This window comes from Dipodomys ordii, unplaced genomic scaffold (assembly GCF_000151885.1).
Source record: "Dipodomys ordii isolate 6190 unplaced genomic scaffold, Dord_2.0 Scaffold13, whole genome shotgun sequence".
NCBI lineage: Eukaryota > Metazoa > Chordata > Mammalia > Rodentia > Heteromyidae > Dipodomys > Dipodomys ordii.
Window position 1 is genome coordinate 15958355 of NW_012267229.1, and position 21357 is coordinate 15979711.

General features: G+C 51.2%; 2 protein-coding genes across 5 annotated transcripts in view; both read right to left on the bottom strand.

Annotated features, from left to right (window-relative positions):
* Nucleotides 1-1100: 1100 nt before the first annotated feature.
* On the bottom strand, nt 1101-8367 carry Fam83c (family with sequence similarity 83, member C). Its single transcript, XM_013010694.1, has 5 exons — nt 8296-8367; nt 6552-7091; nt 3696-3863; nt 3371-3495; nt 1101-2714 (listed from the first exon to the last, which is right to left on the bottom strand). Exons 1-5 carry the CDS (start codon nt 8365-8367, stop codon nt 1277-1279), a joined length of 2343 nt encoding a protein of 780 aa, XP_012866148.1. The 3' UTR covers nt 1101-1276.
* Nucleotides 8368-15720: 7353 nt separating this feature from the next.
* LOC105981779 (ubiquinol-cytochrome-c reductase complex assembly factor 1) overlaps nt 15721-21357 on the bottom strand; it is an 89411-nt gene continuing 83774 nt past the window's right edge. For 2 of the 4 annotated variants that reach the window (XM_013011106.1, XM_013011105.1), the window contains 3 exons: nt 20359-20472; nt 17670-17796; nt 15721-16031 (listed from right to left, as the gene is read on the bottom strand). In XM_013011106.1, coding sequence (XP_012866560.1) covers nt 15859-16031; nt 17670-17796; nt 20359-20472 — 414 coding nt within the window. In that variant the 3' untranslated portion in view covers nt 15721-15858. Of the gene's footprint in view, nt 16032-17382; nt 17797-20358; nt 20473-21357 lie in introns of those variants that run through there. The other 2 variants (XM_013011109.1, XM_013011108.1) reach the window with 1 other exon arrangement.

Consider the following 21357-nt stretch of genomic DNA (forward strand, 5'->3'; position numbering starts at 1 on the left):
TAGTTTACCCACTCTCTCTCCACTAAGCACTCTTCTCAGCTCCATTTGTCAACAACTTCTCTGATCCTTCAAGGCTTGGTTTAATGGCTTTCTCCTGTAAGCACTTTTCCTGACCACTCCATCATCTCCATGACCTCTGCCCCTCTGCCCTCAGTCTTCCCCTTGATTCAGTTCTGTCTTATTCTCAAGTGGTTTATGCTTTCAAACCTTATCTCCCAAGCTTATGGCTTGTCCAGGACAGGACTGAGAACACGCCTTAGTTGCAAGCAGATAGTTGTGTATATGTGTTGGGTCATGTGCATATTTTTAGTTCATGAATCCTAGAGGAGTCTATAGTTGTGCTGAATACCTGTTTGTGTGTACCCATTTAGCCAGGTAACATTTAGCGATTACCTGAAGTTGTGAGTTAATCACCAGGCTTGGGCATACCTACTATTTGCATCTATGAATATACAATTGGTGATGTGTGCCCTGTCAGTAATGTGTATATTATACAGACATTTGGGAGCATCTGCTAATATTTTCATATCTATGTAATCTTTGTTTTGTTTTTGTTTTTGTCGGTCATGGGGCTTGAACTCTGGGCCTGGGCGCTGTCCCTCAGCTCTTCAGCTCAAGGCGAGCGCTCTACTATTTGAGCTACAGCGCCACTTCCGGTTTTCTGGTGGTTTATTGGAGATAGGAGTCTCACGGTCTCTCCTGCCCGGGCTGGCTTTGAACCATGATCCTCAGATCTCAGCCTCCTGAGTAGCTAGGATTACAGGCGTGAGCCACCAGCGCCCGGCTATCTATGTAATCTTTAGAGTTGGGGATACAGTCTGGCAGAGATCTCTACCATTTTTCCTGGACCTGCCTCTCTGTAAACCAGGCAAATTCTCTGGGCCTCAGTTGCTACATTTATAAAAACAAAGGATAATATCTATTTTTCTATAACTATATACCAACAAGAGGGCCATCTCATAGCATGATGAAGGATGCTAGAATAACTTCTGTGAAGTGTCCAGCTCAGTGGCACACAGTAAGCACACAATAGTTCTGATTTCCTTTTCCTGACAACATTGTATGTGTGTTTAGGCACACAACGTGTGTGTGCATGCACATGCACTTGTAATCATATAAGAATCTTGGGACCAGGGAGTGTCTGCCCTGGTATTCTAGATGCCTCCCCTCTTCTCCCTACGCTATTCTGGCTTCACATTCCCACCTCAGAGTGTGAGGCGTGCGCAAGTCAAGTCTCAATGAATGAAAGAAGGATCTGTCCCTGTTGGCAGCAGGGCTAGGACTCAAATCGACTTCGGAGCAGCTTGAACTTGGACTTGTTGTACTTAGTGATAAGGTCTAGTTTGCTGTGGCCCAGAGTCATCCGTTTCTCAGGTGCAAACGGGTCATTACTACTACCATTGTGATTGCCACCTGTGGGACCTGCGGGAAGGCCGGGCTCAGGTCCCTGCCTGGCACCCTGCAAGTGATGGTACTTGGTGATGAGATCCAGCTTGCTGTGGCCCAGAGTCCGCCGCTTCTCATCCCCAGTGCCCACTCCAACCATGGCAGCAGGGCCTGGCCCTGGCAGAACACTGGGTCCAGGCCCCTCACTCCGGAATGGGCCAAACTTGGTGATGAGGTCCAGCTGACTGTGGCCAAGGGTCTGCCGTCGCTCATCTAGACCTTGCTTGTGAGGCCTGGCTGAGGAGTTGGCTTCTGGAGGTATTTTGGAGCCCTGCGCCTTAGGGTACTGTGTCTGCAAGTCCAACTGACTGCAGCTATGAGTTGGTGACCGCCTTCTATCCTCTGAACCTGGACCAGCAGGTCTGAGGGAACTTGACTCAGCAGCAACACCAGCTCCCTTGCCTGGAGACAGGAGATCCAGGTGGCTGTAGCTCCGGCTCAGGGACAACCGCCTGCCATCTGGGACTTGCTCACTAGGTCGTACAGAACTTGAGTTGGGAGTAACCTCAGAATCAGTTCCTCCTGTTTCTCGGGCTCTAGCAAAGGGGACAAGGAGGTCCAGCTGACCATGGCTCTGACTCAGAGAAGCCTTCTCCTCCACTGTCTGTAGGGCTGTGCCAAATGCCCAGCGGCCTCGTGGGAGGTTGGGCTCCTGGCTCCCTGGGAGCCCATTCTCTGGGAGCTGTGACAGGGCTGGGGCCCCCCGAGAGAAGTGGAGAAGGGGTCGGGGACTAGGGAGAAGAGGTGACCTCATTGCCGCAGTTGAAGAAGTGGCAGTACTGTGGTTGAGGGCAGGGGAAGACTGGGACCAGGGGGATGCTCCCAGCTTGCCCAGGTTAGCCCTATAGGGCCCAGGATGGGAGCCTTGGTTAGGGTCTGACAGCTGGCGATGCAGAGAGGGCTGGCCACCAGCTTCCCGGCGGGCAGGGCCTGGTGATGAGGATCCCATACCCTTGTCGCTGCAGCCACCACCTCCTGGTAGAGCCAGGTAGGAGGAACGGCCCACGAGAGGTGAGCACTTGACACTGCTGAAGCTGGTGCCAGAGGGCGAGGAACACGTGGGGCTTGGGTTACCAGGCCCCAAGGTCAGGGCCACTGGGGGAGGGTGTCGTGCGTGGGGAGACAGTAGATCCTCGTTGCCACTGAAACCCTCCACCGGCTGGGACTCGGCATACAGACAGCGGAACTCGCGGTCGAAGTCCTCCACGATGCGCCCCCTCAGCTGCATCACCATGCTGGTATGGGCCTGGCTGCAAAGCCAGGTGAAGCTGAGGACAGAAGAGAAGGGGTCACAAGTGCAAAGTGTAGTGCCAGACAGGAGGGCAGGGTTAGAAATGGGCCAAGAATCCATCAACACTCCTGGTGAAGGGGCAGAGCTCTGACCCCAGAGTCTCCTGGTCCTGACCTGACCTGAATGCTTAGGCACATGCTTGCCCCACCTCAAGTTCCCCACTTCCCCCATCTGTAAAGTAAACCAGGATTGAGACATCCCAAAGTCTCTTCATGTCCCACACGCAACAGTTACTTCCTAAGCTAAGGGCATTCAAAGGAATCTTCCACCACAGTGGCCGCCTCCAAGCCCAACTTACTCCCTTAGCCACCTGAACCCTGCCTGGTAACCTTAGCACACAGAAGGTGCTTGGGACATGTTTTTGTTTTTTGGTGCTTTTTTTTGCCAGTCCTGGGGCTTGAACTCAGGGCCTTGACACTGTCCCTGAGCTTCTGTTTGCTCAAGGCTAGCACTCTACCACTTGAGCCACAGAGCCACTTCTGGCTTTTTCTGTGTATGTGGTACTGAGGAATCAAACCCAGGGTAAGCACTCAACCACTGAGCCACCTTCCCAACCCCTGGGATATGTTTGAAGGCATGGATGGAGAAACATTCAGAGCACAGCCTCGGCCCCTCTCCCACTCATTTGCTTACCTGTAGCTGCCCGCCACCACCTGCTCACAGTCGACGATGATAAACTTCTCCAGGGCCTGCCCTGTGAAGCGGCGGCCTGCCTTGCTGCAGTACGTGTCCCCACACGTGCTTCGCACACGCATGTTCTGGGCCAAGGGTGGACAGAAGTTGAGAGGGTCATGTTCAGACAGTGGAGCTCAAGCCATGTGTATGCCCCAAGGAGCCTGTGACCTCAAACAGCTAAGAGAACCCAGTGTGCCATTTCCAGCAATTCCCCCAGTGCTCACTGACGACTACCAACGGGTCTTTCTGCCTTCCTGATTCCCTGCCCTTGGCCCGCACTGACCGGCAAGTGCCCCCCATTGAGGTCCATCTTGTAGCACATCTCCAAGAAGTGCTGTAAGTGCTCTTGAGCCAGGAGGAGGTAGACAGGGACACCACGCCGGCTGGAGGCCTCCATGAGATCACACAGCAGCTCCATGTCGGTGAATATGTCCATCACCACAGCCACCACCTGGGAGAGAGACAGAGAGCTCAGCACGTGCCAGCTTCTAGGCAAAAGTATGGGACTGAAAACTCAGAGGCCACAACCTGTAGGAACATGTGCCCACAATGGGATGTTAGCAATGCCGAGTCCAGAGTTCTTCACTTGGATATGAGTGAAGAATGGACAGCCTTGGGGCTGGGAAAGTGGCTCAGTGGTAGAGTGCTTGCCTTGCATGCAAGAGGCCCTAGGTTCGATTCCTCAGCACCATATAAGCAGAAAAAGCTGGAAGTGGCGCTGTGGCTCAAATGATAGAGTGCTCACCTTGAGCTGAAGAGCTGAGGGACAGCGCCCAGGCCCAGAGTTCAGCCCCACGACTGATAAAAGAACAGTCTTGAATCCCTGATAGTTTGAAAATGTGTGTGTGTGTGTGTGTGTGTGTGTGTGTGTGTACAGTTTGTCATCAAATTGTCAAAGATGTCTGCATCCCATCACAGCTTCACAGGCCAACCAAGGCAGCATGGCAAAGCTCCGGAGGACCCGGGCTTTGCCATGCTGCCTTGGTTGGCCTGTGAAGCTGTGAAGGGCTGACATGACACACGTCTCCCTGACTTTCACCATTCTAAGTGGAACCAAGCTTTTTTTTTTTTTTTTTTTTTTGTCATGGGGCCTGAACTCTGTGCCTGGGCTCTGTCCCTCAGCTCTTCAGCTCAAGGCTAGCACTCTACCACTTGAGCCACAGCACCACTTCCAGCTTATTCTGCTTATGTGGTGCTAAGGAATTGAACCCAGGGCCTCATGCATGCAAGGCAAGCGCTCTACTACTGAGCCACCTTCCCAGCCCTGGAACCAAGTTTTCTACTCAGCTGCAGGCTAGGGTTGCGCCCCTCCCCCCCCCAAGGCCCATATCAGTTCTACTATCCAAACACTTGCCTCTCCAGTCGCCCTTTCTTCCTATTGCATATATTTGCTAAAGGTTCCCTCCTGAGATGGGCCTGAAGGCTGGGGGGGACATACAGAACTCAGCACTGCAGCTATGGAAGGAACAAGAGAGAACTGGATTCAAACCCAAACACTACCACTTCCTAGAGCTAAGGTCTTGGGGGAGTGGCTTTGCTTCCAGGAGCCTCATTTGCTACGTGGACAGTGACAGCTATATCTCAGAGTTACAGGAATTATATGTGAAAATGCTGAACAGACAGCAGAAGCTCAATACATATACCTTCCTGCTGCCTTCTCAGTAAATGAAGACATTGGGCAACAGGGAGGAAGTAGTTAAGGTCACTCTGGGCCTCGTGATAGCCCAGTGCAAGAGCCTGGCTCCTAGCCCAGGGGCAGAAGGGTCTAAATGGGGAAGAACAGGGAAGGCATCGGGGATGTCCTAGCCATGGCACAGGTTGGGGCCAGGAATGGGGGAAGGGGGCAGGACAGGCAGGAAAGATCAAAGGGAGACAGTGAGGACAACAACCCCACTAATTACCCCATTCCCGATGCCAATCGCGCCCAGCACTCCCCCGCCTGGGGTAGAGGCAGGCTTGCCAGCGAGGCTGTGGAGGGAGCAGCAGGATCGTGGCATCCTGGGCTCTTGGTCTCTGCAGCAGGCCATTCCTATCTCAGATTCTACCAGAGGCCATTGTGTCTGTTCCCCCTGTCTCTTGAGCAGGGCTCAGAGGATCATCGTGGAGGTGTACTGCCTGGAGCCTTCCCAGGCATGTCCATCTACACGCTCTCGTGATCGCTTCTCTTCCTCTTGAGCCCAGAAGCTTCTGCTTCATTCCTTGGTGCAAGGCTAAGCCCTTAGCCCTCCAGGTCCTGCAGAAGCCTATGCATCGGCCCTTGCTGCCCATTCCCCCCTTGCCCTGATTCAGGTCCAGCTGAAGATGCGGCACAGGATAGTGAGGGATAGCCAGGTGTAAGGGCCAGCAGAAGGAGGCCGAGCCTAGGGCTCAGAGTCTGAGTCAGAGAACTCCTTCCCTCTCTGAGAGTATAACCAGGTAACTTCCCAGGGGGCAATTCTCAGCCTCTTCCTGGCCTTGGTTTCCTCCTTTGTAAGTCAAGGAGGTAGCTCAGATGTTAGGTTTTCCTTGAGAGCCTTCTATGGATAACTAATATAAAGCTAATAAGCTGGGAACTGGTGGCTCACGCCAGTAATCCCAGCTACTCAGGAGGCTGAGATCTGAAGATTGTGGTTCAAAGCCAGCCTGGGCAGGAAAGTCCGTGAGACTCTTATCTCCAATAAATCACCAGAAAACCAGAAGTGGCGCTGTGGCTCAAGTGATAGAGCACTCAGCTTGAGCTGAAGAGCTTGAGGGGCAGCGTCCAGGCCCAGAGTTCAAGCCCCATTATAGACAAAAATTAAAAAATATATATATATATATATATGCTAATAAAAACATCCTTAATTTGGGGCTCATAAAATTTAGGGAATCTGAGGAAGGTTATGGATTCCTAAGAAAAATGCATATGGACCCTGCAATTCACTCAATTCCATATGCATTGTCAGCGGTGGTATGGAGTCCTGGAGGTGCATGCCTGCTCTTTACCTGTATATTCTTGCCTGCTGAGGCGTGAGAAGGGGAATAAAAGACACTCTGTCTTAGCAGCTTGTGACCTAAGAGGTCAGAGCTGTCCCAGTTCTGCCGTGGAGGTCTTTTGAGCTTGTCCCTATTTCCTCCCCCCACTCCCCACATCCGTGAAATGAACGGACCAGACCCTTACCGTGCGGGCCTGGCTGAAGAGGAAACGCAGCAGGTCTTTGATGCTCTTGGCTTTGTCCCTCTGGAAGTGGACCACAGCCTGGGTGGGGCTGAAGCCTGTGGCCTGTGGAACCTCAGGCCAGCCCAGGTCTAGGTCTGGGGGATCTACATCAGAAACCATGGGAAAGTAGGTTCCTGAGGTGACTTCAGAGAGCAGGCTGAGGCGGTCAGGTCCCGAGGCCTCCGGTCCCGGGGCCTCGCTGAGCTCAGGCGCTCCACGCACATGACTGGTCATGTAGGCCATGTCCAGGGCGCTCAAGAAGGGCAGCTCCCGTTCCTCAGAGATGACCCGTAGGTAAGCAGCCTCACCCCGCTCCAGAAGGGCATCCGCGGCCAGCCGAGCTGCCTCGCTGTGCTGCAACACCAGTGGTGAGCTTTCCCGCCACCAAGGCCTCTTCAGCTCCTCCACCCGGCCCCGTAGCGGCCCCGCCATGCCCTGGGCCTCCGAGTGCCTGCACCTTGAGTGCCTCACCCGCCAGTAGACTCCATGACTTGCCCCTGGCTTTGCGGCAGCAGGAAGAAGATTCCAGCACAACCACAGCCTGCCTGTGTGTGGCAGGGCCCCCAACTCGCTTCCTCCCTAAGTTAGAGCCATGCTCCGCCCCATTGCCCCTGGCCTCGGGAACCTGTCAGGTCAGCCTCACCTGTCTGCCTGTTGTTGGGACTCGCCTGCCCAGGGAAGCCGCAGGGCCAGGTCCTGAGCGCACACTGCTTCCTCCTACCTTTCTCCTCCCCGCCCAGGCAACACACCCATCCCACCGGGCTCCTAGCAAGCCTGCAACCTCAACTTTCTAGGGACCAGCAGAGGCAGACCAGGGTGCTGGGCCTGCTCCGAGTCACAAAAGCATGCACACACACATGCATACTGCACAATCGATGAATGGCTCAAGACACCCCGATGCACTACTGGCCACTGGTGGCTCCCATCTGCAATCGTAGGTACTCAGGAGGCTAGATCAGAGGATCCTTATTTGAAGCCATCCTGGGTATACAAACCAGAGACTCTATATCACCAAGTAACCAATAAATAGATAGAAGTGGAGTTGTGGCTCAAGTGGTAGAGTGCCAGCCTTGAGCAAAAGAAACCACAAACAATTCAAGCCCCAGTACTGGCACGCGCGTGCGTGCGCACACACACACACACACACACACACACAAGCAGATAGTATGACTGACACATGACCAATATGCAGACAGTCTACAGGGTGACTGACACATGCAGACCAAACTAACTCGTATCAGCTGACCCAAACACTATAATGCAGAGCTGGCCATAACCCCACATTTGGCCCCTGCTTCTCTGCTCCGCAGTGTTGAAGGCCCCCAGCCCCACCCTCGCTTCCTCTCTGAGCCTCTCATCCAGGGCCTGGTGTAGATATGCTCACCTTGGTCCCCAGAATGGCCAGGACACATTGGAATGCACATGCCCCAGGCTCCACCCCTAGACTGAGCCAGAAGGTCTGCGGAATACCTTTAATGCAAGTCCTGCATGCTCCCCCATGCACAGGGCTAAGAGAACTATAGCCCACCCCTCAGATATCATGTTCCAGATGGCTGCATTTCCAACATCTTCAAGGGTGCTCTTGGCCTGGTAGGAGCTAACTCCAGATCTCATTCTATCCTATAGGGCTGAATATTAAATGGTTCAAATGGGAAAGGTGATTTCAGAGGTGGGCAGATTAATGCCCCACACCTATCTCTCTCACCTTGTTCAGTTCATTTGCTTTGCAATTGTCCCAGATCCTCACAGGTTCTTCTGGGACAGCACAGCATGGCATGGCATGAGAGGTAAGACACAGATGCAGGGAGCCCCAAGGAAGACATAAGGGAGCCACAGGGGCTGAAATTACTCTATCCTGAAATTACTCTGTCCTGTACAGGGACAGAAACTAGGGTTTTTCTGTAGGAGTAGGGAGGCTACAGGAGTGGTGGAGAGTTGGGTAAACAAAGCCAGACTGTGGGAGGAGGATGAGCTGTGGGGGCAGCAGAAGTGGCAAGGCCCTCATTAGGGCCTTATCTCCAAACTTGTTTGAAGGGGAGAACTCAGGTCTTACCTGAGTTGAAGAAGGGCTTCCCTGGTAGAGAAGCAGGTATGTTTTGTGTTGCTCAGTTGTGGTTGTCACTGTTGTGTATGCCAACCTTATGGTACATATTTTGGCTCTGTGTCTTATTTTAATTCTGGTAATCAATTGCAATGTTTTTCATTTAATCATCTGGAATGTTTTTCAGTGACATTAAGCACATTTAGACCACCACCACTTACCGGCAGAACTCTTCATCTTAGAAAACTAAAACTACCTACCAGGCACTGTGTCAAAATTTCCTTCCATAGCCAAATAATATTCCCCTGTATTTTGTATATCCACTAGTGGACATTTGAACTGTTTCCATTTTTTGGCTCTTGTAAATAATGCTAGTAGAACATAGATGTACAAAATTGGCTCTGTCCTCATTTGTATGCAATACATTTTTGTAAGTTAAAAAGAATCACATTTTGTAAGTTTTAAAATCATTAGCAAGCCAGGCCCTGGTGGCTCATGCCTGTAATCCTCGCTGCTCAGGAAGCTGACATCTGAGGAACATGGTTCAAAGCTAGCTCAGGCAAGAAAGTCCATGAGACTCTTATCTCCAATTAACGATGAGAAAACAAGAAGTGGTAGAGCGCTCTCCTTGAGCTAAAGAGCGCCTAGGCTCAGAGTTCGAGCCCCACAACCAACCAAATAAAAAAATCAGGGCTGGGAATGTGGCTTCGTGGTAGAGTGCTTGCCTAGCATGCATGAAGCCCTGGGTTCGAGTCCTCAGTACCATACACAAAGAAAAAGCTGCAAGTAGCACTGTGGCTGAGGGACAGTGCCCAGGCTCAGAGTTCGAGCCCCAGGACTGACAAAAAAAATCATTATCCAATGCATATTCTACAAAATTAAGAAGAGTGAGGGACAGGGTAGGTAGGGGAGGGATGGGGGGAACATTGAAAGGGATAACACTGAGATATTTTATACTCATAAACTGCTTTCTTTGTTACATGGCAACTCTTTTGTACAACTACCTGAAGAGAAATCAAAAACTGACCATTTCCTAAGTTTCAATTAAATATACATTGTGTACATACATACATCTGCAGCGCTGCACCTGTGCTGGGCTGTATGTGTACATACTGTCGGTGACATTTGCGTGCCTGCTAGGCTGTGTGTGAGCACAGGCCGCCTGTGAAGGTGTTTGTGTGCTGAGTCTGGCTCTGGCCTGTGACTCTGGTCTCCAGTATTGAGTGTATGTACAGGGAGCTCCATGGAGAGGGTCAAGTGTGGAAAGACTGAGTGGAGGGGACGAGGGTCCCAGGAGTTCCTGACATCATGGCAATAATAGTCCCACCAGAACTGCAGGACTGGCTTCTTGCGGCTGAGTAGATAAAGGGCAATGAGAAGGTAGGCAGGTGGATCCTGACCTTGGAGCTGCCCAGGGTGAGGGGCAGACGCAAGCCCGGCCCCTGGCTGCACAGCAGTAGGGCATAGGCCCCTTAATGATTGTTATTAAGAGGAAGGAAAATATTTCCCTGTCCAGAGGGTGTGTCAGGCGCCTACCTGGCATTGCTGGGCCTTGCTAGGGGCCATTTAGCCTTGTCTGTTGTCTACCCCAAGCTGAGTGGCGCCTGGGCCGGTGTCTGTTGTGTGGAGGTGATGGGAGCTGAGGCTGGTGCAGGCACTTGCAGCTGCAAGTTGCTCTAATGTTACACTGTCCCTCACTTTCAATGTGGCATCTCGGGGTCAGGGACAGCCAGAGTGCACCCAGCGCCCTGATCCAAGAGCTAGAGAGAGAAAGGGACATGTGGTAAGAAGTCCCAAGACTAGCTTGAGCTAGATAGTAAAGATGAGGAAGATTTTGTTGTTGTTGAGCATGGTGGTACTGCTTGTAATTCCAATACTCAGGAGGCTGAAGCAGAAAGAGCTCAACTTGGAGTCTGGATGGGGTTACACATTATGATCTTGTCTAAAACACAAAGATGAGCCAGGTGCTAGTGCCTCACACCTGTAATCCTAGCTACTCAGGAGGCTGAGATCTGCTACTCAGCAGCTGGAAGCCAGCCCAGGCAGGGAAGTCCATGTGACTCTTATCTCCAATTAACCACCAGCATCTGAAGTAGCACTGTGGCTCAAAGTGGTAGAGTGTAGTGCTGAACAAAAAAGCTCAGGAACAGTGCCCAGGCTCCCAGTTCAAGCCTCAGGACCGAACCTCCCCCCAAAAGAAAAACTCACAAAGATGAGGAAATGCAGCGTAGAATGGCAAGCAGGGTATTATAGGATGGAGGAAGAAAGCCAGGATGCTGTAGAAGGAAGATGGCGCCTGAGATGTAGGGCAACATGCTGGTAGGAAGGCCCTTGGAGCCGAAGGGCCTTGCTATGCGTGATGATACAGAAGTTGGGAAGGTTCCAAAACAGTGTTTTAGGATAGCAGGAAGCAGCCTCAAGGGGAAGAGTGGCCCAAAGCCCCAGCCTCCCAGAAGCAGCTCCAACGAATGACTCACTGTTTACAGAGAACCACATAGGTCTTCAGGAGGCCACTATTCAGAGTTCTCTTATCCTGAGATTCCCGCTCCCCCCTCCCCCCCCCCCAGGGCTTGGGACCCAGTGACTACAGTTGTGCCACTGGACTGAATCAGAGCCTCCTGGTTGGAACAATGGTTCTGCTACTTAATGAAGGAGGTCAAGTCCTCTGAATCATAGGAGTTGCATCTCTAAAGTTTTCTTCATTCAGTTGTAATAATTGTGCTAATCTGATTGAGAGTAGTTGCTCAGTAGCTGTTGAATTTCAGAGTTTTGCAGTCTGTGAAAGGTCACAGGCCCAGTACAGATAAGGCGATAACCAGCTGCTCCTATTCTTGGTCCTTCCAGACTGAAAACTGGCCCTATCACTGCCACCCCCTTGGGGATCTGGCCTCTCATCGCAGCTCATAGGGAACATCTTGTCTCCTTCTGTATACATATGCACACACTTGAGTCCACATACCCCCCAGCACACTGACTGGACATATTAATGTTCTGGTTCAAAAAGGTCTAGGTCTATGTAGTGATGATAGGTCTCATGCTTTTGCCCACATCCTCCTCCCCTCCACCCTGTGCTCCCATCCGCTCATCCCCTTCAGCGGTGGGAAATGCATCCCTCTTCCACTTCCACAAGAGGAGGGCTGGGAGGGGAGGTGTGACCTGGAGGCTCCTCTTCCATGCCCTCACTCCTCTCCTCCCCGCTCTGTCACTAGTCCTATTCTAGACAAAGATGAACACAGGAAATCCTGCAAGGCAAAGGTCTACCCTTTCATTGGAGGACAGGATGACAGGATGTCTAGTTCTGGGAGGATATTGCTAAGTTCATTTGGCTATTGAACAAAACCTAACTTTGTGTGTGTGCGTGTACATGTATCAGTCCTGGGGTTTGAACTCAAAGAGTCTAGATGCTATCCCTGGGCTTTTCTGCTCAAGGCTAGTGCTTGATGACTTGAGCCACAGCTCCACTTGTTTCCTGTTTGTATAAGGACTGAGACTCTTAGCCATTTGGCTTTGAACCTCACTCCTCAGATCTCAGCCTCCAGAAGAACTAGGATTATAGGCCTGAGCTACCAGCACCCAGCCAAAATGTAACCTTTACCAATAATATTGGTAAAGCTACTAGTTGGATATCCATTTGGCTCTTTTATATTATTTTTCAGTCCGCTTTGAACTTGAGAGGAGTAAGAGGTATCATTGCCTATTGACCCCCTTGGCTTTATTTATTTTTGTCAGTAGTGGGGCCTGAACTCTGGGTCTGGGTGCTGTCCCTCAGCGCTTCAGCTCAGGGCTAGTGTTCTACCACTTGAGCCACAGCGCCACTGCCAGTTTTTTCAGTGTATGTGGTGCTGAGGAATCAAACCCAGCATACAAGGCAAGCACTCTACCACTGAGCCACCTTCCCAGCCCCCCTTGGATCTTACAGCCACCTCGCCCACCCTACCTGCTCTTCTCCCTCAGTCCAATCCACCCACCAGGGATTTAACGCCTACTTTAAGCCAGCAGTGGGGTTCAAAGATGAGTAAGAGTTGATGTCTGCCCTGATGAGGAAGGTAGACTCATAAATAATTATAAGCCATAGAATAAACTGATGTAGAAACCAAGTATTTGCGATTTAGTACTCATGACCACCACCTAAGAACCGTGTCCCCCGCTCAGCTAGAGACAGCCCTTTTGGCAGGCTCGTTCTCAGCGAGGGGCTGGGAGTTGGAAGAACTTCCTTGGCTGACAAAAAGGGAAAGAGGAACTGTCAGTCCATGGATTCTGGTCCCTGTGATCTGGAGTGAGGCTTCTCACAGCCCAGCCCCCTCTCTACCTGTCAAATGATGGTTGAGCAGTTTTCCAAGTGCCTTTTAGCACCAACACTGTTGTCTCTCCCTTCCTGGACACTACCCAGCAAGGGTCTCAGGTCTTCTTTTTCTCAGGCTGCCCTGCCTGTCTTCACAGGCTGCTGTAGGCCACGTGGGAAAAACAATACAAAGAAGCTTCTCACAGCACCATCCTTGGCCCCAGAGAACTCTTGACTGTTCTTTAGCACCTTGAGCAGTTAGATGTCATCTTGAGGAATCTTTTCCTCTGAAAGGTCTGTGATTTGAACTTTCCTTTGAATCCCTACTTAGCCCCAGAACCCCAAGCCTAGATGGCTTATAGACTCTCTTCCTGGCTGGGCTCATCTTCCCTGTGAATTTCTGCTCCTGTCAAGCCACAATCATGTAAGTGTGTGTGTGTGTGTGTGTGTGTGTGTGTGTGTGTGTGTGTGTCCTGGGACTTGAGCTCAAGGGTTGGACACTGCCCATGAGCATTTTTTGCTCAAGGCTCGGGCTCTACCACTTGAGCCACGGCTCTACTTCCTGATTTTTTTTTTGTTTTTGTTTTGTGGCTAACAGGAAATAGGAGTCTCCTACTCAGGCTGGCTTCAAGCTGTGATCATCAGATCTCAGCCTCCAGAGTAGCTAGGATTGCAGGCGTGAGTACCTGTACCCAGCTTTAAACCACAATCTTTACTGAGAGCGTTTAGTATCTTCCTGTTGCCTTGCTCAAAGCCCTGATCTCTGTATCCTTTCCCTCCCTGAGCAATCCTGTGAAGAGCTCATGTCCCATGTCTTCACCTGGACAGCCCCTCATCCCTGCTTTCTACCTCCCTAACTTTTCAACTTCTTTCTGACCTGACTGCATCAGGGCTTGTTTGACTTCCAACCCACTTGTGATTTTTCCAGTTAGTTGTGATTATGCACATACCAGCATGGGCTGGTATGGGTTTCTTCTTAACTGCAGTGCAAGTGCTCCTTTCTCTATCTTGAAGTAGAAGCAGAAGGCTTGAGGCTCCGAGCATGCAAGCAGAGCCAATTTAGGCCTTCCCTCAGCAAATCTTGTTTCCTCCAGCTGTAACATGAACTTGTAATACCTGGCAGGATTGTCACAGAGGATTAAATGAGATAGCTAACAAGTGACAGCTCTGAGCTATATCTGGCACAGAGCAGACACTGAACAGCAATTTTTAACATTTTTAGATCATATTGAATTTTTTTTTTTTTTTTGCTAGTCATGGGGCTTGAACTCAGGATGGTGCTGAGGAATTGAACCCAGGGCTTCATGCATGCAAGGCAAGCACTCTACCACTGAGCCACCTTCCCAGCCCAAACTGAAATCTTAGTAGTTCACTTCATTGTTCAGGGTTTCTCATGTGAAAACCTAACACCTCATTTCTCTCCTCTGAAGAGTAAATTATTTACGGTTTCTGGTGAATCAGGCTTCTTTTTATGTGACAGTAAGAATGACATACACTTAATGCTTTCTCTTTTCTACCTTTGGCTGCCAAGAAGCTCAGAGTAAAATTTTGTACCAGCTGCAGGTCTCCTTGCTGGCCTGAGGGAGGCAATGTGGTCTGGGGAAAGAGCAGCGTCCCGGGGTCACATGGTGTGAAGGAATCTTGTATAACTTTGTAGACCTCTCTGAGTCTTTTGTCCCCTGCCTTGTGGACAAGGGTTGGTCAAACGGAGGATAAGACCTGTTTTATAAGACTGTGGTTAAGACAATGCATTTAAAATTACCAAAATTTTGGTGGTAATTTTAAGAAATTACCAAAAAAGTCATGATTAGCAGTCTAGGGTTGTTAATAGGATTATTTTCCTTCCCTTCCCTCACAATACTTTTATCTTGCAACCTTTGCTTCACAATGCTTTCCTGGTTTTATTATAACTAACTCTCAATTTGCTGTGATCCTTTCTGGGTCAAATAAATGACAAAATCATTCCTAATGAACAATCTCTGGGGGTGGGGGTGGGGGGCAAGAAATCATGTCCTTTTCTTGCTTTGTGTAATGATTTATGATAGGAAGCCATTTAGTTACAGCCTTTGATTTTGGTTTCAGACCTGTGCAAGGACTGTTAAAGTAAGTGGAACTGAAGATCAGACTGCAAGTGGTCCAGAAAGTTTATACTGAGCTTGTACTGGTATTGAATTTACCAATGTATAAGCAGAGCATCCATGGATGCAGACTCAGGAAAGCAGGGGTGACCCACTCCAACACGGTGTCCCCTCTGGAAAGCACGGGTCACCCACTCCAACACGGTGTCCCCTCAGTATCACTCAGCTGCATGGGAGTTGTATGGGAGATGGGCATGAAAAAAAAAAATCACCTCAGAGGGGTGACTTTGATCAAGATGCATTGTACGGGCTGGGAAGGTGGCTCAGTGGTAGAGCGCTTGCCTTGCATGCCTGAGGCCCTGGGTTCGATTCCTCAGCACCACATAAGAAAAAAAAAGCCGGAAGTGGCGCTGTGGCTCAAGTGGTAGAGCGCTAGCCTTGAGCTGAAGAGCTGAGGGACAGCGCCCAGGCCCAGAGTTCAGGCCCCACGACCGGACCCAAAAAAAAAAAAAAAAGATGCACTGTACTCATAAACTGACATGTTGAATGGAAACCCTTTTATAGAACTACTTAAAGAAAATCACCTTAGCATTGCAAGGAAGTGCTAAGTGAGCAGACGTTGTCGGGAGCCCTCAGACCGCAGAGGGCAGTGCCTGGGTCTCGGGAGGTGACAGCTGAGGAAGCCTGGGCTCTCTCTAGTCAGCAGGGGAAGGATGAGGAGTTCCAGGGAAAGGCAACACAGCAGGCTCCCAGGTAACGCCAGGGGGTTCAGATGGTTAGGAAAGAAATCGATTAGACTCATAAACATAGGCTGGAATAGGGACAGAGGTCAAACAGCCCAAGACCTCCCAGGCAGGATACCTGGTTTTATCTCAGCTGAGGAAGGGGAGTAGGTGAGCGGTGACAGACCCTGAGAGCCACAAGTGAGGGCTCTAGACCATGACAGACATGACAGCTCCAATCTGGCTCCTTCAAGCGCTGGCTGCATGTTACAAGTTGCTGGGTCTGCCTGGTCTGCAACAAGAACTGTCTATCTGTGACTGGAGGGAGGGAGTCAGTCAAGGGTCTGCCTGAACACACGCCATCCCAGGTGCTATGAAGGCCAGTCAGGCTTGGACCAGTGCTGGCCCAAATGACCTTTCAAGTTCTTCCTCAATATGAGGTTTCATAATTCTAAAGTAAGCCCGGTAGCTAAACTGGTGTCTGGGGCTGGGATTTGAGGCTAGGGGGCTGCCCTGGGCAGCAAATGGGTTAATGCTCAAATAACTTTTATATATGAATTAATGTGCAGAGTTGGGAGCCAAAATCTGTTCCATTAATTTTTCCATCCATTCCAGGAGCAGTTAGGTACACACAGTAAAGTTTATTTTGGTGCATGGTATACTTCACTCCATTAAAAATAAATTAATCAGCAAATTCCTGCCTGGCTCAGCTCTGGTTTATGTAAATAGTGCCCAGCTGTAATGAGTTACAAGGTGTTATTATCTCACATACACAGAGGAGGCTTCACTCGAGAGCTCTGCTTGCAACAAAAGCATCTTAAATAAACCGAGAGAAGGCAGTTTGATTTGTAATGTTTTCACAGAAGTGGGATATACCTCACCCGTATAGAGTTTCTTTATATGACTCATTTTATAGCAAGTTCAATGAAGGAAGCTGATGGGGGAGGGAGGGCAAGATGGTTCCCTTCCCCCTTTGCTCAATTAAAAAAAAAAATCCCCAAGAGATGACCCATACTGAGAGAGAGAGAGAGAGAAGGAAAGGGACTGATGTTTGAGTGCCCAGTTCAGGTGGCTCTGAACACATTCTGGAAGTTGGGGAAGAGGGTAGAAAGCTAGACATAGGGCTGGGTCCTGGTAGAGTACAACGAAGCCAGAAAGAACGTTCTTTTCACCTCAGTATCTCATATAGGGGAAGACCAAGAGAAGAAGGGCAGCATGTGCTTCTTGCCCAGCTTGCTGCGGGTGACAAAGGGTCCTTTGTCCTTGAGGCCTACTTCTAAATGGCTTAGGGTGTGATGAGACCACTGGCCACCAGAGGCCTTCTGGATCCCAAAGATGAGCCTGGCAAGCTGTGCTGCGGTCAGAGGGTGACCCCTCTCTGAGAAGTGGAGGCCAGAGCCTGACCTCGCCCTCTTCTTGTCACTGAGCTGGGCAGCGCTCTTAGCTTCCCACACCCATCACCTCACCTGAGTTCCAAAGCCCCTGGACAAAGAAGCGCCATGGCAGAGATGACATCTCTGTTTCTTTTAATGACCAACTCAGCCCCGTGGCTCAAGGCTGGGGACAGTGTGGCTACCCTGACTTGATTCTGCAGCATTGCCAACAGCTAGGTACAGCAGGCCTTTTTAGGAGCATCTCCCATTCCAACCTACCCAGCCTTTCTTCAGTCAATGTGGTGGCTGGAGGGAGTGTGTACTGGGAAGCTCTTGCTTGGGACTCCTCTCGAAGGAGAGGACACCTCCGAAGAGCTAGGGGTTCTCAGCTCTGCCCCACCAGGTCAGCCTCCAGGACACAGGAAGAGGAAACAACACAAATAGGACCAGGTATTTGACAGATGCTGTTCAAAGGTCAGTTCAGGCTAATCTCTATGGAATCTTGGATCAAACAGTACTTCTCTCGACCAAGGTTCCTCAAAGCCAGCTGGCCAATTGTCTGGAGGATCCGGCCCTCACAGACCTTCATCATTGTAAGTGGGAGTCTGAGGCTTCAGGATGCTCTGTGGATTCTTCTCCACCAGAGGGCGCCAGCTCACCTCCCCTGTCAGTAGCAGGTCTTCACCGTCTATGGAATCCAGGTATTGCATCTGTAGCAGAGAGGCGGGGAACAGAGTCAGGGGCGTACATATGAGGTAGCATAGAGTGCCAGCCTCGCCTGGGAGAGGAAAGAGAGGGGATCCTGAGGCTTCTGACCATCCAGCTAGCAGGCTAGGAGTCTCAGGTAGCCCAGATACTTCCTTTAGAGAGCTGGAGAGCAAGTCACTGGAGAGGCTCAATGAGGCTTAAGGAAAATCCTTATCTTACTCTGAATGGATACACACAGACCACCACCACCACCACCATTACTACTACCATGTCTATGCTAGCTAGCTGCACCCTTCCTACAAAGTCCTTGCGGGAGAGGAAGTCAGATCTTAACAGCTTACACTGGACTCGGAATCAGCGCCTCCTACTCCCCAGAGCTGAAAGTGGCTCTGATATTTGGAGACAGCAATCATGCTCCTGCGGGGCAATGCCAGCCTATGGAAAAGGCTGGAAAAGCTGAGCTCCAGATGACACAGCCTGTGTGCCCCTGGGGGCCCTGAGGCTTGTGGAGAAATTTGGGTTCAGGATTCTCCCTGTGCAGAGGGACGCATCTGTGGGCAGACAGATGTGGCTGTGGTGGGTGGAAGCAGTTCCAAAAGAGGCAGGTGAGCTAAGTAGCTGAGCCTCGGAAGAGAAGAGCAGCTCTGAGGATCCCCGGGGCACCTGTGAGGTGAGACACAGGAGAGGCCTGCAAGTGAAAGAGCACTGGACCCAAAAGGTGAAGCCCCTTCCCCCCCGGCCGGGGAGGGGGGAGGCCTACGAGCCTCCTCTTAGACCTCGCATCCCCTCTTCCAAAAACACATTCCTCCTGCCGCATTTTCACACTGCTACCCCAGTGGTCCACGCAGACCCCAGGGATAGCTGTCCACATGCTCTGCATCTCCCTCAGGGGAAGCGCAACAGAACTGCCATCTGCCCTAAGCCCATCTTTCTTTCCAATCACACCATTTTCTCCCTGAACATCAGCACTGTGCTTGAATCAACAGAACCTTAGTAACTCGGTTTCTAAACAGTACTGGACTACAGTCTGCATAAGCTCCACCTTCTAGTTTTCTCTGATTCAATTGGTCTTCTTCCCCTGGCCTTCCCAGTGCCCTGTCCTTCCTGGGACAACACAGACGAACTCCAGGGTGGCCGTGCACCTTCCCGGCTCCTTGAGGAACATTAGTGAAGGCCGCATTAATCTGCTCTCCCAGCAGTGCCTGGCACACCAGGTACCCAAAGGCTCACTGATAGAACTAGAGCCCTGGTTTCTTAAAAGCCCCATCACGGAGCCCAACTCTCATGAGTGCCATGTGAGGCTTCTTACAGGGAGCCCAACTTCCATTTGGGCCCTTGGAGAGAGGTCCCAGTTGTGCCTTGTCGTGGTCTCTGGCACAAGCTCCCCAGGGCAGATGGAAAAGTTGGGCAAGTCTCTTAGAAAACAGCATTTGCTTCTGCCAATTGCTATTCCAGTCTGAGGTCGAATCCAGTCAACAATGCGGGTCTCAGAATTCTCTGTGGGTGGAGCCCTCTGGCGACCTAGTGCTTTCTCCTTGGCTCACACACGTACAGAACATTCAAATGAAGAGCCCCGGCTTCTGGGGTTCTTGATCCTCTGGGTCTGAGGAGCCTCAATATGTGCAATCAAGGTACTCTAGTATTATGAGCCCTGTCAGCCCGGGAGCTGGGGTCTGGCTGTCTTTCCTTGTTTGTTGGAGGTGTGAAGGTCACAAATACAGGTGAACAAGAGAATAACTGAGAGGTGAGGTCCCTTTGGCTCCAAGGGTCAGGCCCCTGAAGCAAAGGGATGATTCACAGACAGCCGAGGCTGGTGAGCTGTCTGTCGCAGCTGAGGCCTCTAGTGGCTACATGAATCACCGGGCTTCGGGTCTGCGGCCAGCTGTGCAGACTGACTCACGAGGAGACCCTGGAAAAGCCTCCATGTTCCTCTTTCTGCCACTCAGCCCACTCATCTAGAAAGCATGCTTCCCCATCCATACAGGACGTGGGTCAGGGGTTCAAGGGGCCAATTCTGAGTGGGCTGGAGGAGGCCATGTATGTAAGCAAACCTTGCTGTGGGCTTGCTCCTGGAAGATTTGGTGTCAGGCAGACCTGGGGAGCCAGAGATGAACACTGAAGTGGGAGGGGCTCCCTTGACTGGAGAGCAGTTGTGGGGAGAGCCAGGGAGTGTGGTGTTTGTGAAATGCTGCCTGGACCCTGGACCTGGTCAGGAGTAGGAAATGAATTCACGAGCGAGTGGCCTGCGATGCCCCAAGCTTGTATCTTTCAGGACTCCAAGGGCTCACGATTTAGCATAGCTCTCAGTACAAGGAAGGAAACAACATAGGGAATGAGTCAATGAATAAATGATGGCAGCTTTCTGAAAGCAAGAGGCCACTCAGCGAGTCTCCTCCTTCTCTAGCCCTGGTCCACTTCCTGGCTGGACAAGAGAAGGTGCTCATTCGCCAGCAGTGCCTGCCGCTGTCAGTCAGCGTTTCCTGAGGCTGAGTCCAGTGCCCACCTCCTAAGGAGGACCTGCTCTCCACAAACCTCCATGTGTCAATGTGTCTGGGGAAGCTCACCTGTTTCCTCACGTATTCCACCAGCAACTCAAGCTGCCGAGGGTCTTCACATTGCTGGTTGAAGAAGGTTCTCCAGAGGGCAGCAGCCAGCCCGTGGTCATCGGAGAGGATCCCCTAGAACACAGAGCACAACTGGTCTTCAGGGAGCAGCGAAGAGCCACGGGGTAAACACTGGGGATATTGTGAACTGGCTCAAAAGGACCTCACTGACTGCGAGGGAAATGGGAGCTCAGCGGCAGAGCGGAAGGGGTCTTATGAGCAGCTCACTTAACCCCTTTGTTTTTATAGGGCAAAAAACATGGGGCCTCCAGGGGCCCATCACTGCCGAGGTGAGGCAGAGCTAGGACTCATGTCTGATATGACCTCTGGGCATGGTTTGAGAAATGGAAGTGGCAGTGCTGCGTTGCTGTCCACAGGGCCCAGGCTAGCAGGACGGTGAGGCTGTTTTTCTGGGAATGGAGGTGGGCATGGACTGTGCCCTCGCACTTGGACCAAAGACACACATCTGCACGGCAGCTGGCTCTCTGGGAAAGGCAGCCAGGTACCTACCCTGCGTTCACCATCACCCATCTCTGGGCTGGCCATGACTGGCCTGCTCTTTCTCTCTCTAAGCAGAGGAACAGCAGGACCGTCAAGGACTATGGAGAGCCACAAAGGGCAAGGTTCAGAGCGTGTGTGTGTGTGTGTGTGTGTACCATCAAGGATTATGGAGAGCCACAAAGGGCAAGGTTCAGAGCGTGTGTGTGTGTGTGTGTGTGTGTGTGTGTGTGTGTGTGTACCGTCAAGGACTATGGAGAGCCACAAAGGGCAAGGTTCAGAGCAAGTGTGTGTGTGTGTGTGTGTACCGTCAAGGACTATGGAGAGCCACAAAGGGCAAGGTTCAGAGCGTGTGTGTGTGTGTGTGTATGTGTGTGTGTGTGTGTGTGTGTGTCTACCGTCAAGGACTATGGAGAGCCACAAAGGGCAAGGTTCAGAGCGAGTGTGTGTGTGTGTGTGTGT

Excerpts from the sequence above, each read along its gene's own strand:
- Fam83c (XM_013010694.1), bottom strand. The coding sequence starts at position 8,367 with ATGCCATGCTGTGCTGTCCCAGAAGAACCTGTGAGGATCTGGGACAAT. Across the intron at positions 7,092-8,295 it reads AAGCAAATGAACTGAACAAG|CCAGGGGCAAGTCATGGAGT; the intron begins GTGAGAGAGATA and ends GCTGCCGCAAAG. Across the intron at positions 3,496-3,695 it reads TCAATGGGGGGCACTTGCCG|AACATGCGTGTGCGAAGCAC; the intron begins GTCAGTGCGGGC and ends CCCTTGGCCCAG.